This window comes from Gadus chalcogrammus, chromosome 4, assembly GCF_026213295.1.
Source record: "Gadus chalcogrammus isolate NIFS_2021 chromosome 4, NIFS_Gcha_1.0, whole genome shotgun sequence".
Classification (NCBI taxonomy): domain Eukaryota; kingdom Metazoa; phylum Chordata; class Actinopteri; order Gadiformes; family Gadidae; genus Gadus; species Gadus chalcogrammus.
The window spans coordinates 23,090,319-23,116,013 of record NC_079415.1 but is presented as its reverse complement, the minus strand read 5'-3'; the positions used below and the strand labels follow the sequence as shown (position 1 = coordinate 23,116,013).

The window sequence follows — 25,695 nt, the reverse complement described above, 5'->3', positions numbered from 1 at the left end:
CACACACACATACACACACACACACACACACACACACACACACACACACACACACACACACACACACACACACACACACACACACACACACACACACACACACACAAGCTCAAACCAATGTCTATGAAGCTGCTTTTCGGAAACAATTTAGGACTTTAAGGCTTGATTAAGGGGTCTCACAGTCTGTCAACCAGGGTGGGGTCAATGTCATCGGAGGGGCCAATGAGGGGTGGGGGGACTCTCTCTGGGAACATGTCTGTTTTCAGGTCCAAAGACCTTCAAAGAAGAAGAAGAAGAAGAAGAAGAAGAAGAAGAAGAAGAAGAAGAAGAAACCAATCAAAAAATTTAACATTGGAAGTACTATAAAGCATAAGGAAATTGACTCATTTTTTTCTTAACCACTGATATAAAAGACTATACTACTGTTATCAGATTTTACTTCTTCCTCTCTAAACCAGAAACATGAATATATGTACAACAAGGTTGTATGTTGCTCTCTTCAAATCACTCAGAGGAACAAGGATATGACATTCATCTCTCTTAGAGAAACAGAGCTTTCTTTTTATGGACCAATGTTTTCTGTCCTTATTTTGATACAGCAATCAAACACTAAAGTCATCAGAGTGGAATAAGAGTCATGGGGACACTCTGCGGAGGTCTTCATGAAGAAGAGGATAGAACTAGAAAATGCATTTCCTGCAGAAAGTGCAGTGATTGCTGAAGTACAAAGTGAGGTTGAAAATATTTTTTAATAAAGCCACATAGATAAGGGCATAAAGAAACGTTAAATGGCTTAAATCAAGTGAAGAAATTGAAAAACTTCAATAGTCTAAATGGAGCAAACAATGTAAACATGCACACCATTTAAGAAAATGTAAATGGTTGGAAACAAATAAAGTAACGGCTGAATGAAAAGCGCATAGCATTGCTAAGAATGCAGAAATGTAAAATGAATTGAACTGAAGAATCTGAAAGGTCAAATGCATTGCCCTGCAGTGTTAGGGTTAGTGTGTGTGCACACACTAGCTAGTGTGTGTGCGTGTGCGTGTGTGTGTGTTTAAAGAGGCCAAATAGAGCGGGAAAACCCGCCAAATCTGCATGCTCACAGATGGCACTAGGGACTCATATACTGACCCCCCCCCCCCTACTGTCCCTACATAAGGCGAAAAACATCACCGGTAAAACTGAGGATTAATGTTCCGTTAGTTAGACTACATAAGGCAGTGTTTCCCCTATATGCACCTAGCAGCGGCGGTACGCCGCCAGTGGCGCGGGAAGGGGGGTGCTGAGGGTGCTGCAGCACCCCCTAGCTGCAGGGAAAAAAAAAAAAAAAGTTGTTCTTAATTTTTATATATTAAATATATATATATATTAAAACGATATAACAAATAATTAGGCTTTGGGGACGAAAATAGACGTGGGAAAAATGTGTTTGCTAGTTTTTAGCTATAACAGGCATGCATGGAGATCTTGCTATATGGAGTTCGCGGGTTCACAGGGTTTGCGGAAGTTGTTAAAGAATAAAGAAGAACGTGAACGAACAGAATGGCGCAAAAGAGAATTTTAGATTTTTTCGGCAAAAATGCGAAAATACCGAGGACAAAAAACGAGCTAGTTTTAGAAGATGGAGATGGTGCAGCACCTTCATCTACTTTGCCCTCAGTCAACGACCACCACACTGAAGAGAAAGCAGCAAACGTTTCAGCGGCTAACAATGCTACTGACAAACACGAGCGAGCCAACACTGAGACTACTCAAATTTGAATGAGATCACTGCTGCACAGCTCCCGGATCAGTTAAACAAATCTCGTCTACATATGCAGCTCACATTGCTCGGTGACCTCTCGAAGACAAAAGGCCTCAAGTCAGCTCAAGATGTTGCTGGATTCATCGGAACACTGCATCCTCAAACAAGAGAGCTACTAAAAGAGGTGGAGAAGTTTATTGAACTTTGTCTGTGTCTCCCTGTCTCCGCCGCCTCCTCTGAGCGGTCGTTCTCCACTCTTCACCGCCTCAAAACGTGGCTACGGAACAATATGACCCAGAGACGACTGACACACCTGACTTTACTGCACGTCCACAGTGATGTTCTTGATCGGATGGACATTCAGCCACTGATGAAGAGGTTTATCGACAACACACCGGAACGGAAGTCTACATTTGGAGTCTTCAAATAGATAAGACCATGCATTTTTATTCATTTTTTGGTTATTGCTGCCGCCATGCAGAATCTGTGTACTAGGCATTGTCATGTTTGTGGTATTAGTTTAGTGAGTGTGGACTGTTTGTGCGCGCTCTCTGCCAGGGAATATTAATTGGGGCAATTGGTCTGGATTTAAGCTGCTTGAACCGACGTGGGACGCTCGGAATCGGGTGGAAATTAGGCGATTTCATGTATTTGTGACTCTTTTTGTGAGTGTGTGTATCCGGGACGCCGGTGCCCACGGACTGAAGTTGCAGTGACGGGATGGTCTCAATGGCTACCAGAAGGAGGGACGTTAGACCATCGTTTGAACGTATTTTCATTAACTGTGTGTGGGGGGAAATTTGGGGAGAGAACTGATTAGATTGCGTGTTGGAAATCGTGTGTGGGTTTTGGGGGAATGTTTTAGAAGCGGTTCTCTCCCGGTGTCCCGAATACACACACACACACACACAGTCACAAATACATGCAATCGACTAATTCCACCCGATTCCGAGCGTCCCTCCCACGTCAGTTCCTAGCAGCCTAAATCGAGTCCATATGCCCCAATTTATATTCCCCTGTCAGAGGGAATATTAATTGGGGGCAATTTGTCTGGATTTAAGCTGCCTGGAACTGAAATTAAAAAATTAATGTTTAGCACTGCCAAAGCAGGACTTGTATTATGAAATGCAATTGAACCGGAAACCTGAAGATTGTACCATGCACGGCATGAGGAATAAAGCATTCAAATTAACTCCGACATTGCGTATACCTGGTGATTTATTATAGTCAAGTACAAGTCAGAATACTTAACGTAGACGTATTTAATACTCTGTGTTAATGACATATTCGGCGATCTGATGTCGTGGAAAAAAAAGTGTTAGTTTGCAACCGATATATAGGCCAATTCGATTTTTTTGTGTGTGTGAGCGAGCGCTAGTGAGCGAGAGACCGAGAGTGTTCAAGTTAATGTCCAAGTTTTTATTTTCCATATGCAACACGTATCCTATATATTGTGTATATATAAGCATATTTTCCCCCCATGTAAATACTGTATCTTATATTCAGTGGCGGCGCCAGAAATAATTTGTTGCAGTTGCTTAACAGTTGCTGTATGAATTCAAGAGGTTGCTGGTCAAAAAAAAAAAACCTTGATCAAAACACCTGAATTTGGCAGAGACACGGCCGGGAAGACATTTTCGGCACGGGTTGGGGTGGTTGCGGTCCCGTACGAGGCAAGTTTACAGTACAGTAACAACACAGACTAATCGCACCACTGTGATTGAGTGTGATCGTATCATTTGACAGTTCAACGTGCGCTATCTTTCTCCCTCTCCCTCACACACGCACAGACATAAAGACGTAAAGACATAGAACAATATAGAGGAAGATCTTTAAGAAGGCCAACATGAAAATAGCCCAGCGGCATGTACACATTCACTGCTAGTCCAGGTGGCACTGCGGCCACACGATAACAAACAACATAGTTCAATCAACAGCCCGTCAGCAGTCCCCCAACTACAAGGTTAGCTGTCCTGTCAATAGTGGTGAATTGCACATCTCAGACCCACCGTCGCCACGGTACATTCCAAAGCATTCACATTAGTTGCGCGATACGTCTCAAATGTAGGCCTATGTGGAACATTAATACAATAGTTGCTATTATTGTTGATACTATTATACTTCATAATACTTCTATTAAGGGCGGATCATACCAGGCTACGATAAACCCATCCTTTGGCATGAGCCAAACCTATAATCTAGTTCTACTTCAAAGCAAATCACATGGGCCCCAAGTCAATATGCTGCGACGGGCAAACTTAATAACCAAACGGCCTACCTTAAATCGATGTCTTGATCACAGGACTTCTTGCAATATTCCACTTTATCCATACGGTTTAACACACCAACATTGCTAGCAACCATGTGATAACATTGTATTGCTAATTCAGAACTGTGTAGGCTACAATATTTTCTTCCGTTTCTTGACCTCAGCATAACCCCCCTCCGAACAACTACCAAGTCCAACACAAGTCTGGCTATTAACGAGCCCATCCTCAGCCTCGCCATCGCGAGTCGTGTTTGAACTTGATTTCTTTCGAAATAGTAAAAACTTGTCCATATTTTTTAAGCGCCAACGAGCCGGCAACGAACATCTCTGACTGATAATCTCGCCGCGAGATGTCCGCATATTTGAAATGTTATTTATTTTTCGTAAGACTATGCTATTAATGAAATTATTGTTTCATGTACATTAAATAATAATTAATTAATATTGTACATATTGCTTGGGATAGTTTGTGTTAATTGTGCGTATGTTTTTTTTTAATCTGTTCATGTCACTTACAGAGTGTGCGCATGCCCAACGCTCGGGAACTGGATTTGAACGACAGTCACGGCCCTGAAATTTTGACGCTACTCACTTATGCACTTAATCTGGTGATTCATATGACAGGATTGGTCGGTATGGTGACGGGTACCGCATTCGGCCATAGGTTTAGTTGAACTTATTTAATACCATTTTACGGAAAATGGCATTATTTCAAATATGTTGTTTGAGTTTGTCAAAAAATCAGGGGTTGCTCTGGGGTTTCTGAGCAATTGCTTGGGGTTGCTATAGCAACGGCAAGCAACCGCTTGGCGCCGCCCCTGCTTATATTATAGACAGTACCGCAGCACCCCCACTCAAAATACCTTCCTGCGCACCTGTACGCCACTGCTGAATTTCTTTTTTTTAACAAGAGGAGAGGAGAGCTTCATATTAACGGAGGAACTTCCGCAGATTCTGAGTTTGCGGTTAAATAGATCATCAGTGAAACATCGCTGCGACACAATTGAGTGTAGCAACCCAGAGAACCAGCTACAACATTGTTTTCATCCAAACGAGCCGTCTTTAGCGAACGGTGAATTGCATTGGCTTCTACGAGCAGAAGGCTTTCAGCCGCGAGCTTAGGGACCATCTGCAAAGTGTAAAACTGAATTGCATTGGCTTCTACGAGCAGTCGGCTTTCAGCCGCGAGCTTAGGGACCGTCTGCAAAGTGCAAAACTGAAAACGACCACAATGGTAAAATTTCAATAGCGTCGCCATTATTGACTCTAGAGCCCCAAAACTTGTTCCATAGAGGCATGGCCTCTTCATCGTCCTACTACAACCTTTAGTTTTGAAAAATATATCTTATTTTTTAAGATTTTTTATTTAGGAACAATTTCAATAGCGTTGCCATTATTGACTCTAGATCCCTAAAACGTTTTCCATATGCATGGGCTCTTTATGGTCTTACTGCAACCTTATGTTTTGAAAAATATATCTCTACTTATTTTTAAGAAATTTATTTTTAGCAAAAATGTCAATATACATTTATTTTAGCAACTTCTTCAGTAGCGTCGCCATTATTGACTCTAGAGCCCCAAAACTTGTTCAATAGAGGCATGGCCTATTTATGCTCCTACTACAACCTTTGTGATGGGGAGAGGGGAGGGAGTGGAAAGATGCATTGGTTTGAGGCACAGACCTTTTCGATTGTTGTAGTATTTGGGTTATGGGATAATCATAGGGTGGTTGTTGATATAAAATATTTTTTGTTTAATAAATGTAAATAATGGTTTTAAAGATTATACTTGTAATATGTTCAATCTCTCCTTATTTCCCCTGCTCATTACTGTGCACAAATGTACTGTATGTATGTTGCCAGCAGACACATGGAAACCTCCCGGTAGGGTGCGCTTTGCGAGCACACAAAACAAATTGCGCGCGAAAAACATAACATTTCACCTCCGCTGCTGCAACTCCATCCTAGGGGAAACACTGTAAGGTGAAAAACACCGCTGGTAAAACTGAGGATTAATGTTCCGTTAGTTTGACTAATTTGCCTGCAGCGCGCATTGAGAGCCAGGCGTTTGTGTGCTACGACTAATGGTGCGTTCCTGATGTGCACAAATGTCGGAATTTCCTTGCTCCAAGTCAGAATTTTAATCAGAACCCCCTGTGAAGTCGGATCTCCACCTCGCAAAGTCGGATTAATCTCACCAGCCAGACATAGAATTCATGCTATCTGCTACTCACGTAAACAGTAGTTACATGTTTTGTTGTACGTTTGTGAGGCTGGGAAGCACTGGGAGTACTCAACTTTGGGGATACGTTGTTCCGAGCTCCGAGTTCCGACTTTCAGTTCAAATTGAACACACCATAAAGCACGACTCTCACTCCCCAGGGTCCTAAAGAGGAACTTGTAGCTGCGCCTGTACCTGTTGCGGTGATCATTGTCTACTATGACAGAGCGGGTGCTTCAATGAAGAAACAAAATGAAGAAGAAAAAAACAATCACAGCGTTTTTTCAAAAAACAAACAATGTAAGTAGGCTATCCTACGCCTGTTGCCTGTTGACTTTCCCTAATGTGGCAGCTAATCGCTTTGTAATGTTGAGTAGCTAGTGACATTAATAAACGGCATTAGCTCTCACCTGAAGAAGGCTAAACGTAAAATAAAAGTATTTTTAGGCCGTAGGTGAATAGCTTTAATGTTTTTTCATTTTTATGCATAATTTTATTTTAGCTAGAAAATTCCTAAAGAAATTTTGAGTGTGGCCCATATATTAATACCTTATCATTCTCTTTAGCTAACTACCTAGCGCTAGCATATTAATACCTTGACATTCTCTTTAGCTAGCTTGCTATTGATAGTGTAATAATACCTTGTCATTGTCTTTAGCTAGCTAGCGGTATCTTATTGATACATTAAATACTCCTCTGTAGCTAGCTATGTGTGTGCGTGTTAGTGTATGTGAAAGGCAGGCTTTTGTTGTCGTGAAACCAGGGGAGGCTATTACGAAAGTAACTACTTGAGCGCTAGTTAAAGCCCAAATTACACAAAAATAAGTTATTGAGTTGAAATCATTTGCTTGATCCCCCCCAGTTGAAAAATCCCATCTGTGCCCCTGCCAATCTGGCTACACCGCCTGAAACGTCCTCTAAAATTAGCCCAATCCGACGGGAAAAAACGCCCAATCTGGCAACGCTGCTGAACGTCCTCACGGTCCAGCGTCAACGTAAATCAATGAGACATGAAACTGAAAATGAAGCCGGTATGAAACTAAAACTGATTCTGAAGAAAGTATGAATTATTTCGAAATTCCGTTTGGATATTATTGAAGATAATAGTGTCAAGATTTGTTAAATGGTTTGAACGAAGATAAGCGGTTGAAAAATGATTTAGTTCGGTCGTAAACAGTTGAAGTAGCTGTCCCCCCATTGACTCCCAAGTCAAAAAATATATACTATTTTAAAAGTGGAATATCTTAAAAAGTATAAGAAATCTAAAAAATCTGAAAAGAAGCGCTGCATGCAGCACTCACCTAATAATGGCAGATGTTGGAGCTAAATGGATATCCGCATTTTAGAAATAAATATCTGTTTTGAAGTAAGGTTTGGCAAAACGTAAATATACCATAAATATATACAGAACCAAACTACGAGAATAAATGTAAAAGTTTCGATAGATAAGTTTTTAGTGTGTTCTTTAATAATGCAACTTTTAATGGAAAATGTATGATTTGTGTTTTTATGGACGAAATTATCTCCTCAGAAAAACAAGGTTGTAGGGTAGTGCTCTCATGAGAAGGGACCACAACGGCATGACAAGGAACAGCAGCAGCAGATTACCTGGAAGAGTCAGCTAAACTTTCAGACACTTCCCCAGAGTGGCTGCAGATATCCCTGCACCGCAACAAGATAATACCACTAAATTGTATTGCACCCGAAAAAACACCTTCTTAAAAAAAGAAACAAAAACTAATGCCGTTAATTACCTCATCCTAAATCACTCAGGAAAAATACAATAATAAAGAAAAAGTGAGAAGAGATGGATGGTTTGAGGGGGTCATTTTATGCGGCCTGGCTTACAGTTTGTGAAACAGACTTGACAATACAATTACAATTAGGGCATTGAGCAGATGTTTTTATCCAAAGCGACTTACATCGTTCGATACACACATTGACAAACTGACGGCAGAGTCTGCCAGCTCGTCAGGAGGTTAGGTTTAGTTGCTCAGCGACACATCACCACTTAGCTAGGAGGAGCTGGGATCAAACTACCAACCTTTCGGTTACAAGACAATGGCTCTACCTCCTGAGCTAAGCTGACCCACGCTGAATAAAATGAAGATTCAACCTTCCTATTTGGGGAATCACGACACTCAAAGATAAAAGTCAATGGGAAACATAAAGCAGTACCCTACATACAGTAGTACCCTACAAACACTAGTAGCCTACACTAGTACCCTACATACAATAGTACCCTACACACACTAGTACCCTACACACACTAGTACCTTACATACACTTACACCTTACATACAGTAGAACCCTACATACACCTATACCCTACACACACTAGTACCCTAGATACATTAGTACCTTACACACAGTAGAACCCATGTGTACAAAAGTACCCTACATACTGAAGTACCCTAAATACAGAGGTACCCTACCTACACTAGTACCCTACATAAAGTAGAAACCCTACATACAGAAGTACCCTGAATACAGTAGTGCCCTACATGGAGAGGTACCCTACCTACTAGGGATGGGAATTGATAAGAATTTCACGATTCCGATTCCGATTCTGCTTATCGATCCGATTCCTTATCGATTCTCATTGGGTGAGAAAATAAGTACAAATGTGTTTGTTTGCATTCAATCTCTTGAATATCTGATCAGAAGTGCATCAAGTATTAGGAAATTGTACATTTTCAAATCAATTGGTCTAGACAAAAAATATATACGTTTGGCTTTTTAAGCCCAAATGCCATCATTATGTGCCATAAAACTAAAAACACAGACTGAAAAGAGTCAAGTAAGAGCTTGTGCCTTTTGGAATGCTAAAAGTGCTCATTTGCATTCAACTTGTAACAAAATTCAACTGACATAAACAAAATGAAGCATTGATTAGACAGAGATTTATTAGATGGGCCTACCTATTAAACCGTTGGAACACAAGACCGGAAACCATAGCAACGCCGGTAAACAAACCCCGAGAAGCCCAATCCCTATGAGCTCCCCGCGCTACGGCTATCCGGAGGCGCACAGAGCTGTTGGCAAAAAATATACAATTATATTATATTATATACTTTTATATATAGAGCTCCGGGAGTCGCAAACTGCAACAATCACTTTCTCCTACATGCTGCAGTTCACCCCGGACTGCACTGCACTGAGTTTGACGGTTGAACGCTGATTGGCTTTTACGTTACACATGTCACTCAGTTGTCACGCTGTTGAACGCTGATCACGACAACATCTTCCTCGGCGGCGCCTTGTTTTTCTGCGTTCTGAACCAAAACAAAAGCAGCGTGTGTGTGAAGTCATGACACATTTGCCGCGACCGGAACCGACAAGCGGAATCGTTACGCAGGCTTGCTAATGATTCCAAGGAATCGGTTGACTCGGCACCGGTTCTGAACAAGAACCGGTTCTCGATTCCCATCCCTACTACCTACATGAGTAACCTACATACATTAGAAGAAGTACCATACAACACATTACATTAAGATCCCTGTAATAAGCCTTAGTTAAGATGTAATAAGACTTTATTATATGCTTAATTTGTGTTAATAATAACATAATAAACTTGTTTATTGTGAGATTAAAAGACCTTTATAAGCACTTAGGAGAAACTTGTTAACTTTTTATTGATTGCTTAATAACATTAATAATGGCCTTATGTATAATGAGATTCTTATAGTTGTTAATGAACACGTTACAAACCCATTTATTGAGCCTTGCTAATTTACCTATTATGCCATGGTTAAACCTTTACTAAGCATTTTTTATGCTTATTAAGGTTAGTAAATCCTTTATCAAACTGCCAAACACTTCATCAAGCATATGCGTCAAGCCGTCATCCACTTGCATAAATATAACTTCCGGTTTAAAACGACCTTCAAAATAAAAGCCTTTAAAGGATGTATTATATGAGGCACAAAACAGATCGCAATTGCTCAACGTGTAGATTTATTAACCCTAATAAGCATAAAAAAAGCTTAGTTTTTTGACAATGACATAATAGTTAAAGGGGTAGTTCGGAATTTTGGACATAGGGCCTGATTCCGAAGTGAGCATTGGTATTCTATATCACTGGAGACAGTTTTCAACACATTTCATTCAGTCCTTCTAGTTGCAGAGTTCGCTCGTGCTAGGCTAGCGCAAGTCAACGGGCAATGCTAGCCTGCTATTAAAAACAGTCGTACCCACTCCACAGCACACCCGAGGTAAATCAATTATAACGACAGACTATATATCTAAATGTCTGTTTATAGAAAAATGTGAGAAATAAAACCAACCTTGCATTGCATTGCATTTTGAGGGAATTGCGGGGTCTCAGCAGCAGTGTTTATATTCCTGTACGTAGGCTACGGCAGCGGCGGACTGATACCTAGGTTACCTGCCGCTGTCATTGATACAAACGCAGAGTACAGTAAACGAAGGAATTCTACAAGCGTATTAAATTAACAAGATATGGCCACGTTTGGAGGAGTTAGCGATGCATCTGCTTTTGAAGACGATTATGAGGAATTTGTTGTATCCAACGAACCGTACATGTACGAGCCGGTGTTTTGATGTCAAAGCCAGCAGCAACAAGCCACAGTTGAGTCCTTTCTGGATTTCGCACTGGAAATTGGTGGAAACTTTGTGGTGCCCATCTGTACCGTTTATTTCTACAATTTCTAAAAGCACACTGAACCATCATGTTGCCTAGTCGTTCAGTTGCGCTTCTGTCCCACGCTTCTCTGTTTACGTTCTTCTGTCGTGATTCGGTTACAAACCTAACCAGCGCATAGTAGAATTCCGCTTCTGCTGAGAAAGTAGTCCCTCGATGAGTCATGCGATGCATGGTTAGTTTTATTTCTAACATTATTCTATCAACACAGACATTTAAATCTATAGTCTGGCGTTATAATTGATTTATCTCGGGTGTACTGTGGAGTGGGTAAGACTGTTTTTAATAGCAGGCTAGCATTGCCCGTTGACTTGCGCTAGCCTAGCACGAGCGAACTCTGCAACTAGAAGGACTGAATGAAATGTGTTGAAAACTGTCTCCAGTGATATAGAATACCAATGCTCACTTCGGAATCAGGCCCTATGTCCAAAATTCTGAACCGCCCCTTTAAGTTATTAAGACTCAATAAATGGGTTTGTAATGTTTTATTAACTGTAAGTAACTCATAAGACTATTATTAATATTATTAAGCAATCAATAAATAGTTGACATGTTTCTTATAAGTGCTTATAAATAGTCTTATAATATCACAATAAACATGTTTATTATGTTATTATTAACACTTATAGATAGTCTTATTAACACCGATTAATGTTAATAAGCATAATTATAATAATGTCTTATTACTTATAAACAAAGGCTTATTACAAGGAAAATATATAGTGTTATCCAAAAGTACCCTAAATACAGTAGTACCCTAAACACATTAGTACCCTAACTAAAGTAGTACCCTAAATACAGTAGTATCCTTCATATAGTAGTACCCTACACACACTAGTACCCTACATTCAGTGGTACCATACACACCAGAGGGGCCCTATTTTAAAGGTCTGAAACACAAGTGAGATGCGCGAAACACAAGTAGCTTTGTGGGCGGATCTTTGGCGCTGTTGCTATTACACCGGCGGATAAATTACTCTTGCGCCCGACACAAATCTAAAATGGGTTGATCTGAAACCCGTAGGTGTGTTTTGGGCGTAATGTGAGTTCCATCTCCCATCCCCTATAAGAGCCAGCGCATTTGAACTTGACAAGTTGATATTTTGACCGCACGTTTGCAGTCTCGGCTGAGACAGATGCATGACCACATGAATTTCAAACTTCAAATGGCTCAGTTTATGACGTAATATAATAGGCCTAATTCACACATGGAAGGGCGTTTTCTTCTACAACTTCAGAAACTGAGTCGTCATGTAAATTTCTGCAAAATAACTTAACACGTCCTGTGGCCGCAACTGTGGGTCTATTTAATGATATGCGGAAATAAATTAACAAACATTGTTTCTTACAAGTATTGTATATACATTATCGTTATCGACTTGTGTTCCTAACATGCATGGTTCCACCCGTTAAAACCCATTGCCATTGACTGTATTATGCGTTTGCGAAACAACATTTTGGGTGTGTTTAAACAGGGTGCACGTACGCGCCAAGCATCACCCGCATTCATTCATTCTTTTTAACACTCACTCGCAGTAAAACTGTGTTTTCTCAAAATCAAATACTCATCGAACCTAAAGTCATGGACTTGTACACGATAATGTACAAGTCCCATAAAGAAAATATGGGTTTGCTGTACGGTGTTTGCAGATGCATTGATTTAAAAGTAGAATTTATTACCGCTGTATCAGCTGTTCTTCCCAAATAATTTAACCAATGTTATGATCAGGTGCGCAGGAAGGTATTTTGAGTGGGGGTGCTGCGGTACTGTCTATAATATAAGATACAGTATTTACATGGGGGGAAAATATGCTTATATATACACAATATATAGGCTACGTGTTGCATATGGAAAATAAAAACTTGGACATTAACTTGAACACTCTCGGTCTCTCGCTCACTAGCGCTCGCTCACACACACAAAAAAATCGAATTAGCCTATATATCGGTTGCAAACTAACACTTTTTTTTCCACGACATCAGATCGCCGAATATGTCATTAACACAGAGTATTAAATACGTCTACGTTAAGTATTCTGACTTGTACTTGACTACAATAAATCACCAGGTATACGCAATGTCGGAGTTAATTTGAATGCTTTATTCCTCATTCCGTGCATGGTACAATCTTCAGGTTTCCGGTTCAATTGCATTTCATAATACAAGTCCTGCTTTGGCAGTGCTAAACATTAATTTTTTAATTTCAGTTCCAGGAATTAGTCGATTGCATGTATTTGTGACTGTGTGTGTGTGTGTGTGTATTCGGGACACCGGGAGAGAACCGCTTCTAAAACATTCCCCCAAAACCCACACACGATTTCCAACACGCAATCTAATCAGTTCTCTCCCCAAATTCCCCCCCACACACAGTTAATGAAAACACGTTCAAACGATGGTCTAACGTCCCTCCTTCTGGTAGCCATTGAGACCATCCCGTCACTGCAACTTCAGTCCGTGGGCACCGGCGTCCCGGATACACACACTCACAAAAAGAGTCACAAATACATGAAATCGCCTAATTTCCACCCGATTCCGAGCGTCCCACGTCGGTTCAAGCAGCTTAAATCCAGACCAATTGCCCCAATTAATATTCCCTGGCAGAGAGCGCGCACAAACAGTCCACACTCACTAAACTAATACCACAAACATGACAATGCCTAGTACACAGATTCTGCATGGCGGCAGCAATAACCAAAAAATGAATAAAAATGCATGGTCTTATCTATTTGAAGACTCCAAATGTAGACTTCCGTTCCGGTGTGTTGTCGATAAACCTCTTCATCAGTGGCTGAATGTCCATCCGATCAAGAACATCACTGTGGACGTGCAGTAAAGTCAGGTGTGTCAGTCGTCTCTGGGTCATATTGTTCCGTAGCCACGTTTTGAGGCGGTGAAGAGTGGAGAACGACCGCTCAGAGGAGGCGGCGGAGACAGGGAGACACAGACAAAGTTCAATAAACTTCTCCACCTCTTTTAGTAGCTCTCTTGTTTGAGGATGCAGTGTTCCGATGAATCCAGCAACATCTTGAGCTGACTTGAGGCCTTTTGTCTTCGAGAGGTCACCGAGCAATGTGAGCTGCATATGTAGACGAGATTTGTTTAACTGATCCGGGAGCTGTGCAGCAGTGATCTCATTCAAATTTGAGTAGTCTCAGTGTTGGCTCGCTCGTGAACCCGCGAACCCCATATAGCAAGATCTCCATGCATGCCTGTTATAGCTAAAAACTAGCAAACACATTTTTCCCACGTCTATTTTCGTCCCCAAAGCCTAATTATTTCTTATATCGTTTTAATATATATATATATTTAATATATAAAAATTAAGAACAACTTATTATTTATTTTTTTCCCTGCAGCTAGGGGGTGCTGCAGCACCCTCAGCACCCCCCTTCCCGCGCCACTGGTTATGATTGACCCTAAAACCAAATTTTGTTTTGGAAGGCAGACAGTTCTGACCTGCCGATGCACGACAAAATAGCAAAAACAACTGCGTAAGATAGCACCGTGTATCATTTGCGCCGGAACACGCCTCTGCTTTTCGCCGACACTCCTCTCAGGGCGCAAATGTAGTGGCGTGAGTTTGCTGCGGGGGAAAATGAGCTTTGCCCTGCGTGCAAACTAACAACGATACAAGTGTTGGCGTAGAAAGTCAATTGCGCTGGGTGCAAGATAGGGCCCTAGTACCCTACATAAACTAGTACCCATCCCAGTAGTCCCCTACATACAGTAGTACACTACCTACACTCGTACGCTACATACACTAGAACCCTACATATAGTAGTACCCTACATACAGAAGAACCCTTCCTACACTAGTACCCTTATCACACTAGTATCCTTCATACACTAGTACCCTACATACACTAGTTCCCTACATACAGTAGTACCTTACAGACAGAAGTACCCTACATTCTGTAGTACCCGACATCCAGAATTACCCTAAATACAGTAGTACCCTACATACATTACTACCCTACATACAGTAGTACTCACAGATAGAAGTACCCTAAATCCAGTAGTACCCTACATACAGATGCAGGGGTTGACACTAAGGTTTCAAAAGCACTTGCCCATCGGGCAAGTACAGGTCAGGTTCAACTTGCCCGAATGTAATGTTCACTTGCCCAAATTATAATCAGAATCGTGAACGGGCCTCTTTTTGCCAGGCACCCGGCCTGGTTTTGGGGGGGCTCAGAAAAATCATCCTAGCTCAGACTGAAGCTGAATGTTAGCTTCCACACATCTTGTGTTTAAAAAATAACAAACTTCTCTTTCTTTACTTATTTATCGAGCGGTCACATCGTGCCATGAAGTGATTTCAGTCCACCGTTCCAACCTATTAAAGGTATCGCCAAGTTATATGTAGACCTGCATGATTTTATGCAAATGTACATAACTAAATGTCAGAGGTAGTAGCAAAGATATGTCTATTTAACTTTCAAGTTTCTTGTAGCTCTAACTGAATAATCACAATTGCGTTTCTAGTAGGGTTGTCAGTCACGATACTGGATTTCTAACTTCAACACTATTCCTGGAAAAAGATCGATATTCTATACCATTTTTGATATCAGGGGAAAAGTTTTTTTCAGGAAAGAACATACCCAAAGTAAATAGATTATATCTCCACAACTGCAAGGGCGATAATGTAATCTTTGGGCCAAAAGAAAGATTGTTGTGCAAGTGAAATATTCAATGGGGATAATACTTGGTTAAAGTGAATAAAGCCATGGAACACAGCATAAGTGGAAGATAACATTTCCATTAGTTGGTCATTATCAGTTGGGAGCGCTGTCTTACTATGAGACACAAATAAAGGTAGATATCTTACAATTTTGACACTTGACACCTCTATTTAAAGTTCAGGGCAATCGAATGCACCAAGCCAAACACTCGCAAATAAATATATGGCCACTAGATTGCGCTGAAGAATATGTTTTCTGATTGAACGCAATTTACCTATTTCCTAAGAAACCTTCTCTTACTCATTGATTGAAAACAGCATGTTAAGTTGCAAAATTTGGCCCAGATACTGGATAATCTGTTTATGGTGGTTTTATTCGATCAGAATCAACTTTGTGGACAAAAATCACAAAGGTAATACTTCATTTTTGGTTGTTAAAAGAAAAGGGGACGTTTCTTCTTAATTTGTTATTTGCAAGTTTTAGTCACAGAATGATATGGTTTGGACTGTTGGAATAAGTGGAGGGTCAGCTTTCATGTAATATACAGTAGTTTGTGAGGGTCCAATTTCGTGAAAAAGATCGCTATTGCTGTGTGCATGTGCACAGTTATGAAACCCAAAACCGTGTTCTTGACTTTCCTTGATAATTTGCCTCAGTCCAAAGTACTTCCAAACTGCACTCCTCCATCACTACTCCATTAGCTTCTACCTAAACCGTTTGCGGAGGTGCTGCACTTGAGATGCTAGCTGTGTTGGCTAACCTTTAGCGAATCAATGCCAGGGACCGCACAGCGAGTGAGTGACAGAAGGCGGGGCTATATTCGCACTGAAGCGATGCGTGACTGTTAACTCGCTTTCCGAGAGAAGAGAAGACAGCGCGCTGATCAATTGCAAATACTTCTATTTTGTGTGGTTTTGAGGAACAAAAGGTTGTTCTGCAGTTTCTAAAAACATTTGAATAAATAGCTTTTATATTAACATCCACCCAAAATCCACTTGCCCGTTCGGGCAACCAGAAAAAATCTCAACTTGCCCAAACATTTTTTTTACTTGCCCCGGGCAAGCGGGCAACCGTTAGTGTCAACCCCTGAGATGTACCCTGAATATAGTAGTACCCTACACCAGTACCCTACATACAGTAGTATCCTACATACAGCAGTACACTACACACTAGGGCCCGACCGTTTCATCGGCCTGCCGATTTAATCGGCCGATTATAGCCTTTTTGAAAATAATCGGCATCGGCCAAAAAGACGCAGATTACAACCGATTATTTTTTATTTATTTATTTTTATAAATGTTATTGCGCTTAGTATCCTGTAGATTGCGCTCCTACTCGCCTTGCTAACTAGCAACTTTAGCTGGAGTAAAAAAGAGGAGATTGAATATTACCGTACAACATGAAAGCACGCTCGCTCAGGCAGCTGCGCGCTCACCTCACCAATGTACATAAGACGCGTTGTTTGAGCATGTTGTGCCTGTTTTTATTTAGGTCCCAGGCCATGTTAATTTGTTATACTGTAGACTCTAACGGTGAGACCATACTGCTCAGCACGCACGTGTTAGTCACTGCTCACAAGCGCAGCACATTGGGAGTTAGTTATTTATTTTACATTTTACATTACACTCATTTTTGACTGTAAATGTATTCTAAAACACTCAAAGGTTCTGCATTCAATTCACATATTCGTCAAAAGTGTTTAAAGCATATTTAAGGTATCAAAAAATACGTTTTATTTCCTTTTTTTTTTTTTTTTTAATCGGCCGATTAAATCGTAATCGTAATTTTTCTCTGAAAATAATCGGCATCGGCACTCAAAAATCAATATCGGTCGGGCCCTACTTCACACACTACTAGCCTACATAGAGTCGTACCCTACATACAGCAGTACCCTACAAACTAGTACCCTACATACAGTAGTACCCTATATACAGGAGTACCCTACACACACACGTGTACCCTACATACAGAAGTACCCTACCTAAACCAGTACCCTACATGCAGAAGTATCCTAAATAAAGTGGTATCCTACATAGAGGTACCCTACGCACACTAATACCCTTCATACAGTAGTACCCTAATTATAGCAGTACCCAACATATACTAGTACCCTACACGCAGTAGTACCCTACTGTCGTGGAAATATCAATCATAACTATAAATATACAATCACATACAAATTATATTAACCTTGTTTATATAATTATTACATTAGAAGGAACTGTATTCATTCTCCCTGTATCTTAAAACACATCCCTTCCTCCACTGGAGCCAGCCAGTCTGGTATTGAAATCAGGCCAATCTACTGACTTCTTTGTTGTGTAAACTGCTTACAGCCATGTCTTACAGACCTGCAGACATGTCCAATATCCACCTATTGTATTACAAATTTACTTGGCCTAAGGTCACTCCCACTCCCTACCCACAATGAAAACGTTTGACTATACAAATCTTATTCACCTATTGTCTCGTCGAATGTGTTCTTGGTAACCTTTGGAGCCAGTACTTTTCCCATGATCATGCCTTAAGATTAAATCAAATATTTCGCTGTCCGACGTGTCCGTGAGAGAACTTTCTCTTCATCAAATGGCGTTGTCGGCAGGATCCCAATATGAGATCATCAGACTGGTAAGTTATGTTTTTTTTAAATGACTATCTTGCCATTCTGACCCTCTGATGGGATCCGGAATTTGGAAAATAGATAAACGCATGCGAGTAGGATCTTACCCGGACCTTTGGAGGCGATTAGCACTATAACAACTATTCAGCTAAAGAGGAGATAAGTGGACATAGTTGCCTGCCTCTGGTATGATGAATGTAAACTAGTGGTTTATTTTATATAAGGGTTAAGATAACGCCCTCGGGAAGATCGATCTAAAAGCATGAGGTTTCATTTAAATTCTTATTTAGTCGGAGGCTGTCTGATATTTTTTGCTAAAATATCCAAGAATTAGGAATCCCTACGAATTGCTAGTCCGTACTACGTAGGCATCAAGGATTGGCCGGTAGTAGACTGTTTGTTCCTACGAATGGAAAGCTTGTGCTTTGTGAATCATTAGCAAGATTTCGCACTGCAGACTAACTCTTGTTATGTGACGAATGCAGGAATGTTGGCGGAGAACGTTTTGATTACTCTCAGTAAGGGTAATAACCCTCCAAAGAACTACGTACATTACAAGAGTTACGTTGGTGTGAAAAACTGTGCATCCCAAGTAAAGCCCATTCAGTAAGTAGCCCAGAAATAAAACCAGACCTGCAAACTCCTCAGAGGAAAAAAGGTGACAGTGTCACGGGGGGATTTTTTTAACCCGGTTTTGGGTATTTAAACCCGCGTTCACCGCAGATTTCATGTGTTCACAATGGCATGCCCTTTTGATGAGAGAACTGCTGATGTCGGAGCGCAAATTATACGTGCAATCCACCGGGAGCAATTGATAAGACCACGGCTCGACATCTTGGCATATCAAATGACTTTTTGCTGGAGTGGAGCGATAGGCCTATAGATTCTCGCGCAAATCTTTAATATATTTGAATAGCCTTACATAGCCAACACTACCAATCGAGGACCTGGCCTCAGTTCACTCCAGACTATTTGCGTAGCCCTCCGTTTTTTGCAAATGGTAGTTTTATCTAGGCTATAATGTTGGAGATGCTGAGCACATATCAGTCCTTTCAGATGACCCATCCAAGATTTGTATCGGCCTCCTGTCATACAAAGAGCAATATTGGCTGAGTACTATGCCGAGAGGCACTTACAACACAAAGTATAAAATAGTCCTAACTGACTTGCATCCACTGGAGAATGTTTGATTGTTACACGCACTAATCCATCTTGATCTGTGAAGTTGATGAATTGTCACTTTTAGGTTTTCTACCCAGTGACCAAAAAAAGAAACATTCGAAATAGTATGCGCTGTGGCCAGCACATGGTTTGCATGTGTTACTTCGAAGGCAAAAAATATATAAAATACAAGAAAACACAAAAACCTACATTCAACCAGTGGGGTATGGCCCCTGACTCTCTGAGGAGGTATGCATGCGCATACTGCGCATGCGCGGTAGCCAGGCGACTGTCTCAGCCAATGGCGAGCTCAGTTGGCGCTGTGTGCTTTAAGAAAGATTCTTAAGCAAGTGCTGAGATTCTGATTGGCCCAGAGAAATGTAAATTATAAGAATGATCCAATAATTTTTTGCAATTCTGGACCCCCCCCCCCCCCCCCCCAAAAAAACAAAACTCTCCGGTTCTACACGATTCACGTGAATTACCAAATTGACCAAGAAAACGGCGATTGTCGCCGAAAAGCGACAAGTTTGCAGCTTTGTAAAACAGTTTGGGGCCCCACATACGGCCAACCAGTCTTGGACCTCAGATGAATGGGTAGTGTATGTCCCTCGGAAGTTATGCAATTCTGACCCGGACCTTTGAACGCCGTTTTGCACTGACAGACCTTTCACTGGTATGATGAATAGACAGAGATCTATTTCAAATAGGGCTGATGATTGCACCCACGGGAAGAACAAGTAGGATGAATTGAGCGGCCTCATGTTGTTTGAACCTGAATGAAATGTACACAAAATAGAGGAGCCTCCCAACCTAAAGACACCAACGACGGCGGAAAATTTGATTTAACCACTGTTCAACTTTTCTTGTCATGTTACTAAACTTATCTTTTTTCAGAAAAGTGGACGAGTGGTAAAACTAAATATAATAGAGAAATAAGGTCCGGCCTTTACGGATGAAAACAGTGCCAGCGGGTAAGTATGGCACTGAAACAACTGAGGGAATAGGCCCCCCTCGGGTGTGAAAAGAAAAAATATATAAAGAACATTGTTGTGTCTCATCCCAATTGTTATGTTATGTATTTTTCGCGCCGTATTTCTATCCTTTCTTTCCATGCTTTGCTTTCATGTTGTCTACATCCTCTTGTAGACCCTTCTTCTCTCCACAGCGCTGGAGAAGCAGTTTTACGCCGTCCCGAAATTCTAAATGTATTTGAATGCGATTGTAATAGATTTACTGCTGAGTTGTATTAATATGATCTGAGAGATCGTATAGATTTTTTTTTCAGATAAATAGCAATGTCCAAGGAACGAATGCCCAAAAGAACGTAGCAGTTCAGGACACTGATCCAGAGCCAGAGGACAATTCAACTCCACAGAAGTTTATTCTTCAAACAGGTTTGATTGACAAACCACGAGTGAGTACCCTGAAACTAACATAGAAATAAATAAATCGGGCTCCTTTGAGACATTGACTTTACTCTGATTTACAAATTTGTACAAAATATATTAATATCATTCAGTTAGGTAACATTTCTTTGTTTCTTTATCAAACAGATCTGTGGTCTCCATTTACGTTGAGTTCCACATGTTTTAAAATGATTAAATAACATTAACATTATTTTTAGCATTAAAGAATTCATGACGTAAAACTATAACAAAAGTGATTGTATTTTGTTTCGTATATCCCTATCTGTTGTATCAGCTGTGTGTGTATTCCTTTATTTGTATTAATTTGTTTATGTTTTCTTTTCAAGAGATCGTCTGACTCAATCATAAGGAAGAGTAAAATGGACGCCCATTCATCAAAACGGGACGCTAAGGTGACAATAACGGTATCTAAGCAAATTAAAAAAAGAGCGGACCTGGTAAGAACCCGCTATGGTAAGAAAAAAAACGATCCTATAGTGCCACCAAGATCCCCCGCAGATATAGTCTTGAGAGAAGAAGGCATATACTCGGTCTTTCCATTTACTTATGATGTGTACGAATGGACAGATGGCTGTTGGTCAATAGGTGGTTCTTTTGATTCTTGCAAACTACAAGAATTAAAAGAAACAATAACATCTGGACCAGATCCGAAATGGGATTTTCATTACACACAGAATTGTTTAGATGCATGGATTCGCACGGAAAAACGACACCCAATGCCGAAACCAGCTAAACAAGACTTAACTCCAGAAATCGTGTCTAACATTTTCAAAATAATGATGCAAATCAACCCAGATTGGACAGAAGTGTATAGAACAGCTCTGTTGAACATAACAGCAACTAGTAATGCAGAACATGTTGATCAATTAATGACTGAAACAGAGTTAACAGCCGCAGAAGTAGACGCTATTAAAACAGCCCAAAACAACATAAAAGACAAAACCGCCCTCGCTACACCTTGTGTATGGAGCCAACGTCAACTCGTTAGAGACCTAAACAGATGCTATTACTGCGAAAAGATTGGTCATCGGGAGAGGTATTGCAGAAAGAAACACAGTGACGAGGCCAAACCGTCGGCCCCGCCCATGGAACCAGTCCGCGCCCCCCACACCATGAAGAACCCGCTCCAACGCCAAGGTGAGTATAATCATTACTAGGACCCCTTGGAGAAGGAAACAACGATCCAGGCAACGCTTCTTCAACTGTCTTCCACCCCCACCGAAAATCCAAAATGCTCCGTGCAGGTAGGACAAAACCATTTAGAATTTCTTGTCGATTCTGGTGCTACAGTATCAGCTATTAACAAAACTGGTATTTTCAAGGTATTCTAAAGGAAACAACTAGTCCTTGTAACACACCCATATTGCCCCTCCCGAAGCCAGGGAGACCAGATGAATAGAGATTTGTACAAGATTTGAGAGCAGTCCACAATTGCGTTGTTCCTATCATACCCATAGTACCAGACACACATACAATACTGTCATCAATCCCTTCAGATTCCACACATTACACAGTAATTGATCTGTGCTCAGCGTTTTTCTCTATTCCAATACCATCTGACAGCCCTACCCATGGCTTTCATCCTGGTGATATGATCATGTTAAAGTCACTTAACCCAAATGTTCTCCTCCCAAGATGGCAAGGACCAATCCAGGTGTTACTGACCACGAGGACTGCAGTCAAACTCCAAGGAAAACCAGAATGGATCCATGCAAGCCGATGCCCGCCAGCACCTCCAGAAGAGGAAAGCACCAACGCCTCGGATGGACCACACCTCCGGAAGAGGAAAGCACCAACGCCTCGGATGGACCACCCCTACCCTGATCTGCATAATACTCCTGATGAGCCCAGAAGACCAATGCAACGCAACCACCAGTAACAACGACCGACTCCCGACCATAGCGGAACCCCAGCTAACCACATCATCACACAACCAGTTTACAAGCCCACTTGCTGCAATTCAAACCCACTTCAACACCACCAAGATCTTTGGAATCAGACCCCACTCTGTATCCTCAGAATTACCCTTGATGTCCGTAGCGCTATCCCCATGCGCTATGGCAGACGCTTTCTACTCCTACTACAAATCAGAATAGGCCCCTTACTCCAATGAAGAGATACCAAATGGAAAATGAGTGACCTAACATACCAAACATAATTTTTACTATTGTACATTTTACTTTTACTAATTTCTTTGAATTTGCAATTTTACTAATGTACATATGGATTACTTTACTAATGATTGATTTTTACTAATTTCTTTGAATTTTGTTCCTATTATTCTGTGTTTTAACTTGTTTTACCATCATTTGTAATCCTGTGCCATAATATATCACCTGTAATAAGTGTTGATCTTATGATCAAAAAGGGAGGAACTGTCGTGGAAATATCAATCATAACTATAAATATACAATCACATACAAATTATATTAACCTTGATTATATAATTATTACATTAGAAGGAACTGTATTCATTCTCCCTGTATCTTAAAACACATCCCTTCCTCCACTGGAGCCAGCCAGTCTGGTATTGAAATCAGGCCAATCTACTGACTTCTTTGTTGTGTAAACTGCTTACAGCCATGTCTTACAGACCTGCAGACATGTCCAATATCCACCTATTGTATTACAAATTTACTTGGCCTAAGGTCACTCCCACTCCCTACCCACAATGAAAACGTTTGACTATAAGAATCTTATTCACCTACTGTCTCGTCGAATGTGTTCTTGGTAACCTTTGGAGCCAGTACTTTTCCCATGATCATGCCTTAAGATTAAATCAAATATTTCGCTGTCCGACGTGTCCGTGAGAGAACTTTCTCTTCATCACCTACATATAGTAGTACCCTACACACACTAGTACCAGGGCTCTGCAGTGCGCCCATTTCACTCGCATTTGCGAGTGAATATTTCGGCGTGCGAACAAGAAAAACAAAACCGGAGCACGCGTGCGAGTGACTTCTCCTAATGCTAAGTAATACAGTAACCAAACTACTTTTTCATGTAAAAAGTAGAGTTACTCACAACAACTGGAAATATGGTGACGAAACATAGTTCCTTTTTCAATTCAACGTTTATTTTCCCAGGGACAGATTTGACATTTGGCAAGCGCGCCTGCGTGCTTGCGCAATAGTGCCTCCACAAGCCCTCATTCCACACCGTAAGAGACAGACGCCGGTAGCGTGAAGCTGTCTCTGCATATCAGACATGGCTTCTGCAGGCATTTTCCAAAGCCAGTCCTTACGACAAAATGCAAGCGGTGGAATGAGATAACAAACGCCGTCACCGTTTACCTGTGTAAGGACATGGTTCCCTTTCAAAATGTCGATAGAAAGGGCTTTAAAGAGATGGTCGAAACACTCGATCCCAGGCACGTGTTACCTGCCCGCACACACTTCAGCCAAATTGAGATGCCAAAACTATACGGCACGGTCTGCAAGCAAGTGGAGAAACAAATCCATTCTATTAAACATCAGTGTTTTTCAGAGATTTAAATAGATTTTTCATTAAAAAAATGTATGCAATTTTGCTACTTACCAGTATTTTACCTCTTCAGAAGCATTTATATCGAAATTAGAAGATACAATTAACATAAGTACCGTGATATAATACCGTTACCGTCTATGCCTCAAATTATACCGTGATATACATTTTGGTCCATACCGTACAGCCCTAATTTGAAGGAACTATCTTATGTTATATTCGAGGGAAGTCAATCTTTTTGGAGCAAAAACAACAGCTATTTGTTTGCTTGATTCAACTAACGTTAGCTACTGCTTTTTTGATGCGATATAATCTACAATAATATTGAATTTTTAGGACCGAGTCAACGCCGAGTAGGCCTACTGCACAAACGTAGACCTTGCATAAAGTTAGTAAATTCGAACAACATAGGGCTATTTAGATAAATAATCTGGCAATGGTGGTGTCCTAGGCTAATGCACCAACAGCAAATTTCTGTATAATATTGCGTTATTTCTGGAAGAAAGTGGTCCAATCCTTTGTCGCTTTTAACTCACTTTATTTGTTAAAGTAGGCATGTTTCGGTATGGTAACTATGAAGCTTAAGGGAGGGAATTGTATCTAACGCGTGTGAGGGATAATATCGTGAGCTTCAAGCCCCGGGCTTAAGCCCGGTTCTCTCCGTGGTTACCTATTGATCTCTGTCCTCTCCACTTGAATCACACGCTATTGCCCGTCAAGTGGGCGTGGCCTATGTGAAGTAGGCGTGGCCTATGTGACGTATTAGCCTCGGCTTCCTCACTTGTCTGAGGTGCTGCCTTCTGTGGATGGAGTAGCTATTGCAGCCTTCAGTAAGGTCCTGCTCCCCTTGTGGCTATGTACAGTATTTACGGCTTATATGTTTGGTCCTGCTTCCTAATGGCTATGTGGGGGCAGCTTATGTGCTTAAAATACGTAACAATAATAAAGGGCTACATTTTCCAAGTCTGTCATTTGAAATTTGTATTGTGTGCTACCACATCCGTAATGAATATTTACTCTAAATCCCGCCCAGGGTAGCTCAGAATTCGAGTAGACGTATATCCGAAAACTACGCATTGTGGAGATATAGTTAAAAAACTATGCATTGTGGAGCTTTAGTTAACAAACTATGATGAACTATGAACTAACTTTGATGAGCATGAACTCTGCGGGACAAGCGCAAGACGGCGAGAGTTACAACTGCTTTTGAATACAGTGGAGCCGTGAGTAAACCAAGCGCTGGTGATTCATGAATGGAGTGCTGGTGGTTCGAATAAAAACTAAAAACAAAAGGATCTCTCTGTCAAACAATGGAATAAATGCCTGCATTGTTGTTTGATAAAATGAAGAACTATGATGCCCATGCTTGTGGAAGTTTATTTGGCACGGGGAAACACGTTTTCTGCATAATGAAATCAATA

General features: G+C 40.9%; 1 protein-coding gene across 1 annotated transcript in view; it reads right to left on the bottom strand.

The window, feature by feature from the left end:
* cfap221 (cilia and flagella associated protein 221) overlaps positions 1 to 25,695 on the bottom strand; it is a 180,193-nt gene that overhangs the window by 1,327 nt on the left and 153,171 nt on the right. Inside the window, exons 28-29 of the mRNA XM_056588744.1 lie at positions 9,158 to 9,271; positions 181 to 276 (exon numbers count right to left, since the gene is read on the bottom strand). Of these exons, the coding sequence (XP_056444719.1) occupies positions 181 to 276; positions 9,158 to 9,271 (210 nt within the window). The remainder of the gene's footprint in view (positions 1 to 180; positions 277 to 9,157; positions 9,272 to 25,695) is intronic.